This window comes from Capricornis sumatraensis, chromosome 4, assembly GCF_032405125.1.
Source record: "Capricornis sumatraensis isolate serow.1 chromosome 4, serow.2, whole genome shotgun sequence".
Taxonomy (NCBI): domain Eukaryota; kingdom Metazoa; phylum Chordata; class Mammalia; order Artiodactyla; family Bovidae; genus Capricornis; species Capricornis sumatraensis.
The window spans coordinates 141,393,194-141,411,470 of record NC_091072.1 but is presented as its reverse complement, the minus strand read 5'-3'; the positions used below and the strand labels follow the sequence as shown (position 1 = coordinate 141,411,470).

The window sequence follows — 18,277 nt, the reverse complement described above, 5'->3', positions numbered from 1 at the left end:
TGTTTTGTAAATGTTATCCTGGTCTATACACCTTAAAGAAAGGTAAGGTAATTCTGTGTGAAAGGCTTTGAAAAATAATGTCCTGTTCAAATTTAAGGGAATTTAATAGTTATCCAGCTAAACTGATGTTGGAAGAAAATGTAAAGGATGAGGCTCATGGTATGTTAGTGGACATCCTGCTCAGGTTTTAAATGTCTTCATGTTTGTATTTCCTCCTAACAGTTTCCTTATATATTTTTTCTTCTGTTTCTCAGACAACCGTTTTAAAGTTCTTTTGGTCAAGAAGGGATTTATATTCTTAATATCTTAAAATAGTGCCATAAGGTCAGGTGCTGTGTCTCATAGAAACCACTTACTGTGTGACTTTAGGTAAGTTACTTAACCTCTCTGTATCTTGGGTTCCTCACTTGTAAAATGCAGCTAATGGTCATTTACTTTCCTGGGCAATTATAAGTCTGAAAAATAATGCCCAGGAGGCACTTTGCCAAGTGCTTGGTTCCTACTAGACACTCCGTAAATGATAGTTCTGTGATTGTCACTAGCACACGACAATAGATGCAAGGTTAAGTTTAAACCTCTTACTCTATCTTCCGTGAACTTGTTATTAAACTACTTTATTCACAAGTTTACTAGTAATTTTTCATTTCATTCTTTTTTCTTTTTTTCTGCTTTGAAGGGCTGTTGAGTGGCCAGACTTCCCCAACAAATGCCAAACTGGAGAAACTGGACTCGCAGCAAGTGCTGCAGCTCTGTCTCCGCTACCAGGACCACCTCCATCAGTGCGCCGAGGCCGTGGCTTTCGACCAGAACGCTTTGGTGAAACGAATCAAAGAGGTAATGGATCGCGAGAAAGTAGCATGGCTGACTCAGTCTTGTGATTCCCTGTGACTCCTGGGTTGTAGCACCACTGACCCCACTTTCTTGGGAGGTAGTCGTTTTCTGTTTCGACGTCTTGACATTTGTCCCCATGACTTTGGGAACATTGTCTTTCCCAGCAGTAAAATGTGGTGATAGAAAATAGTGATCTGTGGAGTAGACTAACCTGAAGTTTGAATCCTGGTTCTCCATTTATTTGCTTGGGAAGGTTACCTCCCTTCTCTTGGTCTCAGTTTCCTCATAAGAAAAATGGGTCTAATAGTAATAACCTTCCAGAAGGGTTGAGTGAAGATTAAATTGCTCAGTATGTGTTAACTGTTGTTAGTATGTGTGAAGTCCTGCCATACTAATTTGCTTTGACTGACGCTTCAGCTCTTTGCTGTGTGTCGTTTATATTTTATATACTGATACTGAGAACTGATACGTACTCCAGTCGAGTATCAGTTCTTTGGGAGCAAAGCATCTGACATCTTCCTCCATTATATTTTTCACTGTGTCAGCAGGAAGAGCTCAGTGGTTCTTATTGGTCAGATAAAAACAGTTGTGCCTACTTAACCCACAGGGTTTTTGTGAAGAAAGACACAAGATAATTCACGTGAAAGTACTTAGTAAATGAAAGAGTGTGTGGTACACATGTTAAGTAATTATGAATAACAAGAAGTGGATTCTTCTTTCAAACATTTAAATATATCATTGACTGGGCCAGCACATCACACAGCTCTGGGAGCACCAAGGTATAAGTAAGTATGTTTACAAAAATTTTCAATCAAGAAGGAATTTCTCTTCTGATACCTTGAAGTGATGTCATATAAAGAAAAGGTAAGGAGCTGTAACTTGGAGAAACCACCTATGTGAATGGCATTTCCTGGCGTTTACCAAATTGGTCCTGGTCATTAACTCTGGCAGGAGAAGATGGACAGGAGGAAACACACAGGGAGAAAGTGGAGAATCACTGCAGATTAACCAGTTAGTAACAGAAGCACTGCATCCTTGAGGGGACAGAGTAGTTTTTAGCTCTGCTGATAGATGTAAATGTGCTGACACCTCCATTATTTTACTGTTTACTCTCCATGGAATGTTGTGTGCATATATGCTTTTCTTATGGACTAATGACTTTTATATGGAAAAGTATTAAATATGACCTTTTTTATTGATCAGCTTGCATGTGGCCTTTTCGATATTAGACTTATTTTACTACATTATGGTCGGCAGAACTTGGAAGTTCCAAACAGGACTGTGCATTAGAATCACTTGGATTTTTTTGTTTTAGTGTTGAATTCTCTCCTCTCCAGTAGGCCTAGCATGTGGTCTGTGAATCATTATTTTAATCAACTTATTGAATGATACGAACGCGAGTCTCCATTACATGGGATTTGGGAACACTCATCTAGAGCATTATTTTCCAAGATAAGTTCTGTAAAACTGGTTCCATACAAAGAAGGCCAGACTTCTTGCGTATTTTATTACCATCCTCAGAAAGTCCCAATACATCAGTTCAGTTCAGTTCAGTTCAGTCCCTCAACTCTTTGCGACCCCATGAATCGCAGCACGCCAGGGTTCCCTGTCCATCACCAACTCCTGGAGTTCACTCAGACTCACGTCCATCAAGTCAGTGATGCATCCAGCCATCTCATCCTCTGCCGTCCCCTTCTCCTCCTGCCCCCAATCCCTCCCAGCATCAGAGTCTTTTCCAATGAGTCAACTCTTCACATGAGGTGGCCAAAGTACTGGAGTTTCAGCTTTAGCATCATTCCTTCCAAAGAAATCCCAGGGCTGATCTCCTTCAGAATGGACTGGTTGGATCTCCTTGCAGTCCTAGGGACTCTCAAGAGTCTTCTCCAACACCATAGTTCAAAAGCATCAATTCTTCAGCGCTCAGCCTTCTTCACAGTCCAACTCTCACATCCATACATGACCACAGGAAAAACCATAGCCTTGACTAGACAGACTTTTGTTGGCAAAGTAATGTCTCTGCTTTTGAATATGCTATCTAGGCTGGTCATAACTTTTCTTCCAAGGAGTAAGCATCTTTTAATTTCATGCCTGCAGTCACCATCTGCAGTGATTTTGGAGCCCCCAAAATAAAGTCTGACACTGTTTCCACTGTTTCTCCATCTATTTCCCATGGAGTGATGGGACCGGATGCCATGATCTTCGTTTTCTGAATGTTGAGCTTTAAGCCAACTTTTTCACTTTCCTCTTTTACTTTCATCAAGAGGTTTTTTTAGTTCCTCTTCACTTTCTGCCATAAGGGTGGTGTCATCTGCATATCTGAGGTTATTGATATTTCTCCGGGCAATTTTGATTCCAGCTTGTGTTTCTTCCAGTCCAGCGTTTTTCATGATGTACTCTGCATATAAGTTAAATAAGCAGGGTGACAATATGCAGCCTTGACGTACTCTTTTTCCTATTGGGAACCAGTCTGTTGTTCCATGTCCAGTTCTAACTGTTGCTTCCTGACCTGCATACAGATTTCTCAAGAGGCAGGTTAGGTGGTCTGGTATTCTCATCTCTTGAAGAATTTTCCACAGTTGATTGTGATCCACACAGTCAAAGGCTTTGGCATAGTCAATAAAGCAGAAATAGATGTTTTTCTGGAACTCTTTTGTTTTTTCCATGATCCAGCGGATGTTGGCAATTTGATCTCTGGTTCCTCTGCCTTTTCTAAATCCAGCTTGAACATCAGGGAGTTCACGGTTCATGTATTGCTGAAGCCTGGCTTGGAGAATGTTGAGCATTACTTTACTAGCATGTGAGATGAGTGCAATTATGTGGTAGTCTGAGCATTCTTTGGCATTGCCTTTCTTTGGGATTGGAATGAAAACTGACCTTTTCCAGTCCTGTGGCCACTGCTGAGTTTTCCAAATTTGCTGGCATATTGAGTGCAGCACTTTCACAGCATCATCTTTCAGGATTTGAAACAGCTCAGCTGGAATTCCATCACCTCCACTAGCTTTGTTTGTAGTGATGCTTTCTAAGGCCTACTTGACTTCACATTCCAAGATGTCTGGTTCTAGATGAGTGATCACACCATCGTGATTATCTGGGTCATGAAGATCTTTTTTGTACAGTTCTTCTGTGTATTCTTGCCACCTCTTCTTAATATCTCCTGCTTCTGTTAGGTCCATACCATTTCTGTCCTTTATTGAGCCCGTCTTTGCATGAAGTATTCCTTTGGTATCTCTAATTTTCTTGAAGAGATCTCTAGTCTTTCCCATTCTGTTGTTTTCCTCTATTTCTTTGCATTGATCGCAAGGAAGGCTTTCTTCTCTCTCCTTGCTATTCTTTGGAACTCTGCATTCAAATGCTTATATCTTTCCTTTTCTCCTTGGCTTTTCGCTTCTCTTCTTTTCACAGCTATTTGTAAGGCTTCCCCAGACAGCCATTTTGCTTTTTTGCATTTCTTTTCCATGGGGATGGTCTTGATCCCTGTCTCCTGTACAGTGTCACGAACCTCTGTCCATAGTTCATCAGGCACTCTATCTATCAGATCTAGGCCCTTAAATCTATTTCTCACTTCCACTGTATAATCATAAGGGATTTGATTGAGGTCATACCTGAATGGTCTAGCGCTTTTCCCTACTTTCTTCAATTTCAGTCTGAATTTGGTAATAAGGAGTTCATGATCTGAGCCACAGGCAGCTCCTGGTCTTGTTTTTGTTGACTGTATAGAGCTTCTCCATCTTTGGCTGCAGAGAATATAATCAGTCTGATTTCAGTGTTGACCATCTGGTGATGTCCATGTGTAGAGTCTTCTCTTGTGTTGTTGGAAGAGGGTGTTTGCTATGACCAGTGCATTTTCTTGGCAAAACTCTATTAGTCTTTGTCCTGCTTCATTCTGCATTCCAAGGCCAAATTTGCCTGTTACGCCAGGTGTTTCTTGACTTCCTACTTTTGCATTTCAGTCCCCTATAATGAAAAGGACATCTTTTTTGGGTGTTAGTTCTAAAAGGTCTTGTAGGTCTTCATAGAACTGTTCAACTTCAGCTTCTTCAGCGTTACTGGTTGGGGCATAGACTTGGATTACTGTGATATTGAATGGTTTGCCTTGGAAACAAACAGAGATCATTCTGTCATTTTTGAGATTGCATCCAAGTACTGCATTTCGGACTCTTTTGTTGACCGTGATGGCTACTCCATTTCTTCTGAGGGATTCCTGCCCGCAGTAGTAGATATAATGGTCATCTGAGTTAAATACACCCATTCCAGTCCATTTTAGTTCGCTGATTCCTAGAATGTCCACGTTCACTCTTGCCATCTCCTGTTTGACCACTTCCAATTTGCCTTGATTCATAGACCTGAGATTCCAGGTTCCTATGCAATATTGCTCTTTACAGCATTGGACCTTGCTTCTATCACCAGTCACATCCACAACTGGGTATTGTTTTTGCTTTGGTTCCATCCCTTCCCAATGCATATTATCTTATTAAAAGTTCTTAGCAATGTTATAGTAAAGAACATAAGCACTTTTCAAACTTATTTGATTTTGGAACCCTTATCTTGGGTAGCATCTGTTAACATCTTATATGAATAGTCTTTTTTTTTTAAGTTGATCTTTAGCATCTTCACAGTACACACACACTCTGATTTCTCTCTCCCTCAAAACAACAAGAGTATTTATTTGGTTGCGTTGGGTCTTAGTTGCATCTTGGAGGATCTTCATTCCAGCATGAAGGCTCCTCACTGCAGCATGTGGGCCCAATTGCCCTGAATGATAATGGGATTTTAGTACCTTGACCAAGGATTGAACCTGAGTCTCCTCTATTGGAAGGCAAATTCTTAACCACCAGGCCCCCAGGGAAGTCCCAGGAGTGGTGTTTTTTAGAGCCTTCTTGGGGAAGTGCTTCTGTAGACGTAAGACCTTACCATTTTTGACTGTGTTAGAAATTAACTATGTCATTAATTTTCAGATTTTAGAATAAATCAACATTTTACTGTTTCCTGTCTTTTTGATAGGGTCCTCTACTCCATACCCGTCACTTCATGGTTTAGGAAAATGTGGTACAGAAAGATTAAGTGACTAGCTCACTGTCAAAGATCCAGGCAGAGTATTTTGTAGTTGATAGTACCAGACAGACAGAGTTCATCATACCACACTCTTAACTCCGGAGTGGTTTCTTGGGCCTGAGTGAGTGTTAGAATCACCTGGGAATTTTCACTCCAGTATATATGGTGGAAACCTTTACACAGACACTGAAGCAGACAAATACTGGGGCCTTTCCTCTCCTCACTGCTACTGTCCTGTCCTGTCCGGCTACTACAGGCATCAACTTGTGAAGACCCCTGTTTCATCCACACCCCCACTCACTCCCTTCCACCTCCCCAACTGGTCTGTTTTGTAGGAAATCTCAGGCATATTATTTCATTCATGAATATTTAAGCATATATGTCTTTAAAAATAGAGGACCCCTTTAAAAAACTGTTTAATTTGAATTACTTTCAGACTTAGAGAACAGTTCAAAACATAATTCAGAGGATCCCTTATATGCTTCTCATTACTTTGTCTAAAGCGAGCATCTTACAAAGCCTTAGCACAATGACAAAACCAGGAAATTCACATTGGTACAATACCATTAACTAAATGGAGATTTTTTTTTAAAACCAGTTTTTCCATTGACAAAAACTCCTTTTTGAAAACACAGCCAGAGTACCATTATCATACTTAAAATATCACCTTCATTCATGCAATATAGCTGAGATGCTTTTAAGTGACATGTTGATTTCACTCCAAACCAGTTAGATGGAAACTGTTGAAGGGAGGTGGGTGGGGGAGGGAGAAAGCCAGGCCTTGGTGTTCATGAACACCCTCTGGATAATTGTCACAAGTACCCAGGGTTGAGCACCAGTGCTGTGGAGCGTTCATTAAAAAACAGTTAAACTAAGTTTAAAATTCTGCATTTTAGGAGCCTTGGAATTCACTTTGAGCCATCAGTAGTGGCCAGAATTGTTGCCAAGCAGAGAGAGCAGGCCCGGTACGAGGAGTGCCTCGTTAGCTCTCTTAGAGCCAGAGAGGTGAGCACAGTTTGCAGGTTTTCAGCGGAGACGTGTCATCTCTCTTGGTGCAAACTCCTGAAACACACGTGTCTGTGTGCACTCACTTCAAACCCCAGGGTTGAAATTAGTCACTTCCAAAGGAATAAAGCAGAGGATGTCGTTTTGATCAAACACCAGCTCGCTTGTATTATTCCAGATGTTTCCTGGAAATTGGGTTGCAAGTGTAAGGAAGTAACATAATGCTATATGTGTGGAAAAGTCAAGGAACCTAATAACCGTGGAGAATGTGTATTAGTGGAAGTAGAACCTGGATCAGCCAGAAGCTCTGAAAGCTGCAGCGCTTGGAATCACTTCCGTTTGGCTCAGACGGAAATGTGGCTGTAACCATTGCTGATTCAGAGAGAAGAAAACCAAGAAGTTAGCCGGGATTTCCTATTACTAAATTTGGATGATGCTCTTGAATAAAAAGTTGATGGGAATTTGTTTTATCAGAGAGGAGTGAAAGCTAGGGGTGTCTTCCTTCACACCAGAGTCTTGTCCATTGACCACTAGTTTCCCTAGTAGCTTCAGGATGACCCTCAGCCAGCCAGCCAGCATGGCCAAGCAGCTGTTGTCATCTGACCTAGAGTGAGGGGCTTTAAGGGTGATAGAGAAGTGTAATATGGTCCCTGCTCGCTGAGAGCTTCATCTAGGCGAGGGAACGAAGATGAAAGATTGGTGCCGTCGATGTGGAGTACTCAGTTGTGGTTCACAGCCGAAGGCCTGGAGAGTTCAAGATTCTAATATTCTGGATTGGGTGAGGCTAAAGTCACGTCTTCTAGGAAAACTGGGATTTGGGAAATGAATGGAGAGAGGGGAGTGTTGCCAGCTATGGGACCAGCTGAGAGTCTCAGAAGAAGATTAACCGCGGGGCTTCAGGGGGACAGTGGAGAAACTAAACTTGTTCCAGGAAATCTCTCTAGTAAGAAGCAGGTGTCAGAACTGGAAGGACCTGAGAGAGCTTCTGGTCCAAGGCCCTTGTTACACAGATGCAGAAATTGATACTATGGAATTAAAAGCAGATGAAAATCAAATGAAATTTGGGTTTTTGGGGGGTTTTTTCGTGGGTATTACATTAGAACAGGCTAGTGGGTTGAGGGTGAAGAGTTAGGAGAAAAGAGGTGGTGGATAAAGGATACAAGGTGAATTCTGAGAGGGAGGCCCCTGAGGTAGCAAGAGCCCTGGGGGCATTTGTTTTGAAAGAATGGGGGGAACTAGGCAGGTTTTTAAAAAGAAGGCACCGGGCACAGACCAGCCACACCTGAGGAGCCTGTGTATTTTTTCTGAAGGAGAGGGTTTGTTGAGAGTGACTGTTGAGTAGGAGCACAGCTGTGAATCCAGGAGTTACTGAGGGCTCAGCGGAGGTGGGAAGAACTCGGGCCTTGATTTTGTGAGCAGTTCTGTGTGATGGTTCTAAGTGCGAACTCCAGAGCCTCATTCCCGCGTTCAGACCCTGCCACTGCCTTTAATGAGCTGTGTGACCTCGAGCAAGTTACTTGATTCTTCTTATTTTTAAATTTGGCTGTGCCCAGTTGAGACATGTCTCTTAGTTGAGACACGTGGTATCTTTAGTTGTGACATGCAAACTCTCAGCTCTGACACGTACATGAGATCTAGTTCCCCAACCAGGGATGGTTCTCCCCTTGCACGGCGAGTGCGGAATCTTGGCCGCTGGACCACCAGGGAAGTCCTGCGACTTGATTCTTCTAAGCCTGTTTCCTCTTCTGTTACGTGAGTATAAAAGTAGTAGTCTGCCTCAGAAAGATTCTGGTGAGGGTTAAATGAGTTACTCTGTGTAGAGTGTGGGACCATGTCTGCCGTATAATAAACACTGTGGTATTAGCTCTTGTTATTGTTTTGAATAAAAATAATGACTAATAGAAAAAAAATAACAGAAAATAATGACTGAGAGAGAAAAGCCTAACCTTACTGCTCTGAATTGGCCTGTGTGAACTTTCCTGATACCAGCAGCAGCCTAAATATTGACTCATCTTAAATTACTATCAACAACCTGAGTATCACAAAGAACTACACAGAGGCACAGCTGATCATTTTTAACCCGGTCTGCAAGCCCTGCCTGATTTCCTTCATGCCACAGACATGTGCTGTCTGGTGTCTTTGTAGTTAATTTAACTGTTTATTCTGCTCTGTAAAACACCGGTGCCTGTGGAGTGTGGACCATGGGAACTGTGAAGCTGGACGTGGCACGTGAGTGGTCTACGGCCTCTAAGCTGTGAATATCTTGCCTCTGATCGTTCCAGTGATTTCTGTTGGTATCTCATCATTTCTAGTTAAGGATTCAGGTTGGCAGGCAGACACTTTCAGTTTTAGGTCACATCTTCCATTGAAATCGGGGTTACTGAAAGGTAAGGGAGAAAGGAACGTGCATCCCCCTAATGTAAGGGCTTTCCACAGGGGCCGGGGTCGTGGGGAGGAAGGCCAGTGGCAAAGACCTGGAAGGAACCCCAAGGAAGATATAGTTGAGACAGCTGAGTGGCTCCCAGTCACTGACCTGGATCTTGTTTCTGCCCCAGTCTAGTTTCTGTCAGTGAGGGAATGTGTTCGTGGTTTAGAATACCTTCCTAGCTGAGATGAAGCCACTAGGTTAACTTTGTTACAGTTTCTGTGTACTTGCTTGCTTCTGGTAGCCTCGGTGTGTTTCATTGTTACCTGTGTTGAAAGCATGCTCTCTTAACATTAATCCAAATGAAGCATTTTCAGATGGACACTTAGGCCATATGGTTAGGTGGGATTATAAAGACCCTCAGATTTCTCTAATTCAGCCCTTTCATGGCACACTGAAAACCAAGGGTCCCTGAGTTTATTGGGGATTTGTCCAAGCTTTTTCTCCAAGTTAATAACTAAGACAATAGAAGGTGAATCTTTCTGATTTCCCCTCCTCTTTTTTTGTTTTACCTTACTACTTATATTCCACTTCCACAGAACCTTATCGTTAGTTTTTTATTCCTTTTTCATGCTGTAGGCTCTCAACTAGTGTTGGAAGGAATGAGCTCCTGTTCTTGGGCAGGGATTTCTTTCAGTTGACAATACTGTAATGTTTGAGACCCAGCTGGAGCCATTTTCCAAGTATTTGACCTGACTTCCTGTACCATGTTTCCTCCCATGGGGCTGGGGGAGAGGCTGACCAAGGTTAAGTGAGTTTCTCACAGTTTGCACAGAGAATCCATGTCCAAATTGGTGTTAGCATTCACTCTGAGCCCCTTCAGCAAGAAGCCTGCTTTGTGTGAGCTGCTGGCCAGGTGAGGATATTACCCTTTGCCTGCCACCTTGAACCAAATGTCCCCCCAGTGACAACACTGTTAGATTCCTGTTGCTGCTTTTAAACATATCCTAGCATTGGTCACTGCTTGCTCGACTTCACATTATAAAATGGGTTTGGCAGCATTGGTTAAAGCTATAAATTTTGACAAGAGCATTGAAATGTTGGGTTTCTTTTTGCTGAAAGGCTGAGGGCGAGGCATTTCTGGAACGTTCCAGATTTCCTTTCTTTCTAACAAGCTACCCTAGTGTGAATTTCAGGTTGAGCCCTTGGGACAGAGTTGTGCCCCCTTCTTGTCCTTTGGGCAGCCTTTCTCGCCAGTAAGAAACACAGCTGGTCCCCTGCGTGGCAGGAAATCCAGCTAAGGGATTGGGCACATTCTGGTGTATCTGGCTGTAAGGGACGCTGTACAGCACTTCCTCAGACCTGGCCCCTTACTTCCTCTGCACCAGCGCTGGCCTGCCAAAAGGCAGAAATCCTGGACGAAGGCCCAATCGAGTTTATTACTCGCCTCTTGGAAATGTGGGCCTGTGTGCTTTGGCGAGACCCGAGCAAAACCCAATTATGCAACTGCTTTGAGATTCCCCTCCATTCAGGCTCTGGGTCCTGATGTGAAGCATGTGTGAGCAGCAGCCCTGTTTGCCTCCAGGTCAGCGGCCCTAGTCGTGCCCCTGGACAGCTGGCTCGGCCAGCTTTCCTAGCACAGGTCTCACGGGCCAGGCGCTGGAGCCCCACTCCACTCTCTCCCCCAGCTCGTGTTCCAGCCTGTGAGGATGGGTGGTATTGGAGGCCCCTCAGCCACCTCTCTCGTGAGGAAAGCCAGAGGAACTGCAGTCTGTAAGCCAGCAGGTGAGCAGTATTCCGGGCACATGGTAACAGAACTGGAAGTAGGACCAGGGAAAGACAGTCCCTGTCCTGTGCCTCTTTCATGAAGAAAGATAAGGAAGTGTAACACATTATTGGCCAGAGATGTATAAATAGGTCTTTTGTTACCCAAACATTACTGACTGGAGACTTTCAGTCTTCACTTGCAAAATAAATCATCAGCCACAGGCATTAGTTTCTGCAAAAATCTCCCGATCAATAATGTGTTAATACATTTGAATGTTGCTGCGATGCTCAGCACATGCCTGGCACATGGTAGACATTTAATAAATGCTTGTTAAATGAACAAGTTAGTATATTCTTCACCTGTGTCAATGTCTTTGTCATAGTGACTGATAAGCTTTCTTATTATGTTACAGAAAATAAAGATTATGAGAGTTCTGTTAGGTAAATGTCCTGATGGCTCAGTGGGGTAAAGAACCCGCCTGCCAGTGCAGGAGACATGGGAGATGTGAATTCGATCCCTGAGTCAGGAAGATCCCCTGGAGGAGGGAGTGGCAGCCTACTCCAGTATTCTTGCCTGGAAAATCCCATGGAGAGACGAGCCTGGAAGGCTACAGTCCAAAGGGTCACAAAGAGACGGACACGACTGAGCGATTCAGCACACAGCACACGCATTAGGTAAATGTAGGCTAGACTGCAGCTATAAATAGACTCAAGAATGTGTAATGGCTCAAATGCCGCTGAAGTTTATTTTTTGCTCATATTCAGGGTGGATGTTTCTGATTAGCAGGTGACTCCTCCATTGGGTGAGGAATTCAAGGCTTCTCCCATTTTATGGCCCTGCCATATCCAAAGGCCACACTGCTGATAGCATTACGGTTGGCAGGAGGGGAAAACAGTGGAGTAGCGCAGATGTGAGGTTCTCCTGGATCAGACCTGGAAATGTTGCAGGTCACTCTGTTTGGAACTCAGTCACATGGCCACAGCCAACTCCAGAGGAGGCTGGGAAATGTAGTCTGTCGTGTGCCCAGGGTGGTTTGGTTGACTTTTGACTGTGCTGGGTCTTTGTTGCTGTGTGAGCTTTTCTCTCGTTGCAGTGAGCGGGGGCTGCTCTTCTTTGCCGTGTGCGGGCTTCTCGACGCAGTGGCTTCTCTTGTTCCAGATCACAGGCTCCAGAGCGCTTGGGCTTGAGTAGCTGCAGTTCCTGGGCTCTGGAGCACAGGCTTAATAGTTGTGGTGCATGGGCTTAGTTGCTCTGAGGCGTGTGGGATCTTCCAAGACCAGGGATTGAACCCGTGTCTCCTGCATTGGCAGGTGGATTCTTTACCACTGAGCCACCAGGGAAGCCCCTCTGTGCCATTTTTGAACTTATAATTCCAAAACGCATCTTCATTCTGACTCTGAGACTCACAGGGGTTGGTGCAAGGCCCCAAGCTCCCAAGAAAATTTCACTTGATTTAGGTCCTCCTGTCAGTGAAAATCAAGTGATATTAAGCCATCAGTTAAATCATTAAGTGGAAAAAATTAATACATATTATATAGTTAATAGGATTTCAGATATGTTAAATCTCTTTTTAAAAAAGATTAGAAGGAAATATGACAGTTGGCCATGGTTGCTAACTTTAGTGATCAGATGACCAGTATTTGCTTTTAGCCTGGTTCGGTTTGTTTTCCTTTTTAATAAATCTCTATCTTGAATGTGCATTTTTTTCCCCAACTTAGAGTAATTCTCTTCTCTCTTTCTCATTTATATGAGCCTTATCAGGGTTCTGTCTCCTTGGCTGCTGCTTTTTCACTCACTGCGATAGAATATGCTTTTCAGAATGTTCTATGCATGTACCCTCTACATGTTCTCTTCATTTCTGAACTCATTCAGCTCTGGGCCAGGCTCTGCTCCAGGTGGTAAGGATGTATCGCTGAACAAAAGAGACAGACTCCCTTCCTCATAGACCTGAACGTTCCATTGAGGAAACAGATAATAAACAAGATGGAAAAAGTAGTTTTACGTATCACATGTAAGAAAAATGCCGAGAATCAAAATAGAAAGCAAGAAAAAGGATTTGAAATGTCAGTGGGGTGTACATTTTAGGTAGGGTAGGCCCAGAAGGTCTTATTAGGAGAGAACCATTGATATAGTGACCTCTTGGCTAGCACAGAGCAAGCCAGGAGGGCTCTTCCTCACAACTGTCTACACCTAAAAGTGATCAAAAGTGTTTCGACCAATGACAATCACAGTACCTAAGTCTATCCACTATTAACAGTCTGTTCTTTATCACACTGGTTGGGATGTCCTGAACCAAAGGCTCATTTGCTGTCTCTATTGTTTCTTGGCAGGACACTTCTAGAGCCAAACTCCTTTTAAAAACATTCTTTCAGGTCTCAAGGATTCTCAAAGGTTTTCTTGAGGAAGTGTCCGTAGAGCTTGAGACAACAGTTAACCTTTTTCTGCCCTGTTGACAGACTGTATTTTGGTATTGTGAGATTTTTATATTTTTAATTTAATTTTTTAAATGCTCCATCATTTTATTTTCTTTCAGCCTCGCCATGTGGCACATGGGATCTTAGTTTCCTGACCAGGGATCGAACCCATGTGCCCTGTAGTGGGAGCGCAGAGTCTTAACCACTGGACCACCAGGGTAATCCCAGTATCATGAGATTTTTTGATGCTGTCCTGGCCTCACTCCCCAGGGCTCATTCTGCACATGAGTAGAGAGCTTGACACTTGTCCAGGGACGTATCCAACCATTGCTAGAGCTGCTCTTGCAGAAAACTAAGGCAACTTGTATTCCAGAGCAAATGGGACAGTGAAGATGCAAGCTCTCTGCAGGAATCTAAGGAGCTGTGTAAATGAAAGAGTTCTTTTAGTGAGTAAAAGTCATTTCTTTAAAATGCAGCAAGACCACCAGTGGGGTTCTTACAGGATGTTACTGTAGAAGAATGAGCGTTAGTGGCACAATTAAAATAGCGTTTAGTAGGGATTTATTCCCACATCCTAGCACAAAATGAAAGTGAAAGTCATAACCCCATGAACTATACAGTCTGTGGAATTCTCTAGGCCAGAATACTGGATTAGATAGCCTTCCCCTTCTCCAGGGGATCTTTCCAACCCAGGGAACAAACCCAGGTCTCCTGCATTGCAGGTGGATTCTTTACCAACTGAGCTGTCAGGGAAGCATCCTAGCACACCTCAGCTGTTTTTGTTTTTTTTTTTAATTTTTTATCAAAATATAGTTGATAACAATGTTGTAGTAATTTCAAGTGTACAGCAAAGTGATTCCGTTATACATACATATACATACATATATATTCTTTTTCCGACTCTTTTCCCTAATAGGTTATTACAGAATATTGAGTATAGTCCCCGGTGCTATACAGTAGGTGTATCTACTTTATATATTGTAGTGTGTATATTTAATCTTTCTTTGTCTAACTTTACTTAGTTTGATAACCTCTGTGTCCATCTATGTTGCTGCAGATGGCATTATTTCAGTCTTTAATCAGCCATTTTCTCTTTCATCTTTTCTGGGACTGAGACTCCCTGTCACCACATACCTGCGTTTCTGTCTTGTAATTGTCACAGTCGTGTGCCACAGAATCCACTCGCTTTGGGAGTTCCTCTGGTCTCCATTCTCACTTCATGCCATCTGTGTGCTCCCTTCTGCTGGACTCTGCTCCCGTCTCTGCCCAGTGCATCTCCATTCTTCTCTGGATATGCCAACAGCCTGTCTAAAAACACTCCTGCTCTGCCCGGACAAGGGGTCTCTGCCTCATTTTTCCCCTTGTGCCGAGGAAGTGTTCACGGCATGAGTCTGTGTAGGGGAGTTGAGGTGTCAATGACATGGGCCTCTGGACTCTATGCCAGGCGCTTGCATATCAGGAGACGTCACCTGGCACAGTGTTTAAGAGCACAGACTCTGGTGTCACTTGAGGTCGACTAGATTATGTTAGTATAAACATTATCATCAGCATCATCACTGTCTCATCTTGGGTATCTCTGGTTCTTTCCCCAAGCATAGTATAGAGGATGTTAGGTGTAAAATATTTACCTGCACACTACCTCCAAAGTCTGTTCTCTAAGTCAGAGAAAGGGTTATATTCATGTCCAGTTTGCATAAGTGAGGGGATTATAGAACACATTATTAACCCAGTTTTACACTGGTTGGTTGTCTTAGCTCAGGTTTTAAAATAGTGAATGTGTTACTTGGGTCATACAAACTTACTTTTATTTCCCTATAATCTTGGACACTGGGAAGGGGAGTCCAGGTTACCGTGTGCCTGCCAGATTTTCTTCACGTCCACCCACTTCCATCTATTACCAGGGCTCCTTCAGCTCTTCTCCTAATGTGGGAGTAAGAGTAGTAACAGTAAGACCACTGTAATTTCTTGTACGTGTTTCCCATGCGCCAGGTCTAGAGCAGGCATTTGATGTACCTTGTCATAGACTTCTGACAGCTACAAACCAGGGTTCAGAGACCTGAAAGGCAAACCATTTAATGGCATGTGGTTGTTAAATGGTGGAGCCGGACACTCAGATCCAAATCTGAAACCCACATGGAAGACTCCAGGGCCCTTGCTTTTCCTACTGTCTTTTTCTGCTTCTTTTTTTTTTAAGATCTTTTTTATATGGACTATTTTTAAAGTCTTTGTTACACTATTGCTTCTGTCTTATGTTGTGGTTTTTTGACCACTAGGCAAGTGAAATCTTAGCTCCCCGACCAGGGATTGAACCCACACCCCCTGCACTGTAAATAAAGTCTTGATTACTGGACCGCCAGGGAAGTCCCTCTCTTTACTTTATCCAAAGGCTTTTTACCCCCCAACTCCTCTCCTTGATCAAACTTAATGCTCTCTTTCCCTGATCCCATATTCCTTTCTAGTATTCTCCCCATGGTTTCACAGCACACTTTTTTATTTCAAACGCAGTCCTTATGGGATGCAGCCACACTTAAGAAAATAACCCTGAAGACCCCATGTATCCATCTCGAAGGTGCCAGCTCTGCCGATTTAAGGCTAACTTTTCCATGCTCCTGACCGGTCACTTTTTTGAGAAAGGGGTTTTTACCAGTATCCCAGAGGACTGTGGCAGAAATGAAGGTGGACAGAGGGACGCCATCAGGGAAGCTGGACGGTGGTTTCCTGCTGCCCCCTCTCCCACTCAGAAGGGCTGCGGAAAGTGGGGCTTTAATGAGAGAGAAAGCAGGACAGGGACTTCCCAGGGAGGCAGAAGATCCTCTGGGAATGTGGTCCCCAACCTGTTTGGCATCAGGGACTGCTTTTGTGGAAGACAATTTTCCCATGGACCAGGGGGGCAGGGGAGAGCCAGATGGTTTCAGGGTGATTCAAGCTCATTATGTTTATTATGGCACCGCTGATCTGATAGGAGGTGGAGCCCAGGCAGTAATGTGAGTGATGGGGAGCGGCTGTTAACACAGATGAAGCTTTGCTAGCTTGCCTGCCTGCCCACTGCTCATCTCCTGCTGTGAGGCCCCTTCCTAACAGGCCATGGGCCAATACCACTCTGAGGCCTGGGGGTTGGGGACCCCTGTTCTAGGATGTTTATGGGCCCTGAACTAGTATCTTTTGTGGAGTCCAGGGAAAGTCTCCCAGCGGGGAGGGAGGAGCGGCGTTTCTGCCCTTGAGCTTTGATTTTGACCCTGATGTGCTTCTCTTCCTTTTTGGCTGCCTTTCAGTGTCACTTTCTAGCCCATTTCCAGGGCAGGGCAGCAGGGTGCGGGGTGATCCGCCTGACACTGATGTATCGAGCTTTGAGACCCACTTAAAGGTTTTGAGGTTTCTTCCCTCCCATCCTGCCTGGACATAACACCTCCAAGGGTAAGAAGGCACAAAGGAAGTTGGATAAGTCATAAAATCATTACTGGGGCAAAGTGATGCAATTATTCCTGAGATTCCTGTCTTTTCATTCTCTTAAAGACCCAAATAGAATGGGTTCCTTTGCTGAGACATTTAGATACATTGTTTGAACAAAGGAAGCAGGGTCACTGTGAAATGTCCATTATGTGGTAATCGATGCCATTCAGCCTGTGGTGTAATTAATGAAAACACTGGCAACTGTCTGCCCATTGTTTGTCCCTTGCACAACAGGAAATGGCCGACTACTCAGGAGCAGGAGGAGGCTTCTGTGATTCCAGAAGGACACAGACTGCACACCACTGTGAGTGATACCCTCCTAGCTGCAGGTTGAGGCCACCTGAGCATGTTCCTTTTCCTAATGGACGTGGAGACACTTGACTGATTGGACCCTATCATTTGATTTTGACGTCAATTCACAATAGGCTTTTATTTTCCTTTTGGCCAGAAATGGTGTCTTGAGAAACTTTTATTTATTTATATATGTTTTTCTTTATGATGGAAGTATAGAGCAAGCACGCACATCATCATAGTTGGTTTGCGGTCTTGTGTCTGCTCTGCAGCAGAGTGATTCAGTTATACACATATACTCTTTTTCTGTATTCTTTTCCATCATGGTTTATGCCAGGATATTAAATATAGCTCCCAGTGCTATACAGTAGCACCACGTTGCTTATCCGTCCAGTATGTACTAGTTTGCATATGCTAACCCCAAACTCACAACCCATCCTTCCCCTTCCCCTCCTGGCCACCGAAGTCTGTCCTCTGTGTCTGTGAGTCTGGAAAACTTCTGTTTTAGGTCACGATTGTGACATATACTGACAGTCCGTTTGACCAGGTAGAGCTCGCTGTGGAAAAGCTGGTGGTAGTGTAATGGGGCCGCCCTTCGCCTTCGATCAGATCTGGAGCCCATCCCTGGCGCCGGCAGTCCCTGCCGTGTGGACTGACCCTCTCCGGGGTGGCCTCCTTCTGTAAAGTGAGGAGGGGTGGGACGAAATGATCTCTGAGGCCCCCTGCTGTGCTAAACCTCCATGTTCTGAGCCCCCGGGTGAAGTCAAGGATTGTGAAATGCTTGTATAAGTGAATGTCAGAGTACAAAATGTAACAGACTTTGCCAGAGAAAACGTCACTCAAGTTTATCTGCTAATAAATAGTGTATTCCCTTTGGTCTCCTCTTGGTTTTTGTTTTGTGAATGTTCCTGTTAGGTCTGGCAGCTTGTTCTCCTTGTTATTAAAAAAAGAAATGGTGGTGCTTAAGTTAGGAACAAAAGTGTCCTTTCACTCTGCTGGAAAACTGTGAAAATTGCCATATTAACGCATCTGTCAGGGATATCAAAAAGGTCCCGAACACGTGGCCCAACATGGTATATATTTCACTGAAGTGAATCGACA

General features: G+C 43.8%; 1 protein-coding gene across 2 annotated transcripts in view; it reads left to right on the top strand.

The window, feature by feature from the left end:
• Positions 1 to 18,277, top strand: part of BORCS5 (BLOC-1 related complex subunit 5) — a 96,106-nt gene that overhangs the window by 63,790 nt on the left and 14,039 nt on the right. For both annotated transcript variants that reach the window (XM_068971674.1, XM_068971673.1), the window contains one exon: positions 677 to 834. In XM_068971674.1, coding sequence (XP_068827775.1) covers positions 677 to 834 — 158 coding nt within the window. The remainder of the gene's footprint in view (positions 1 to 676; positions 835 to 18,277) is intronic.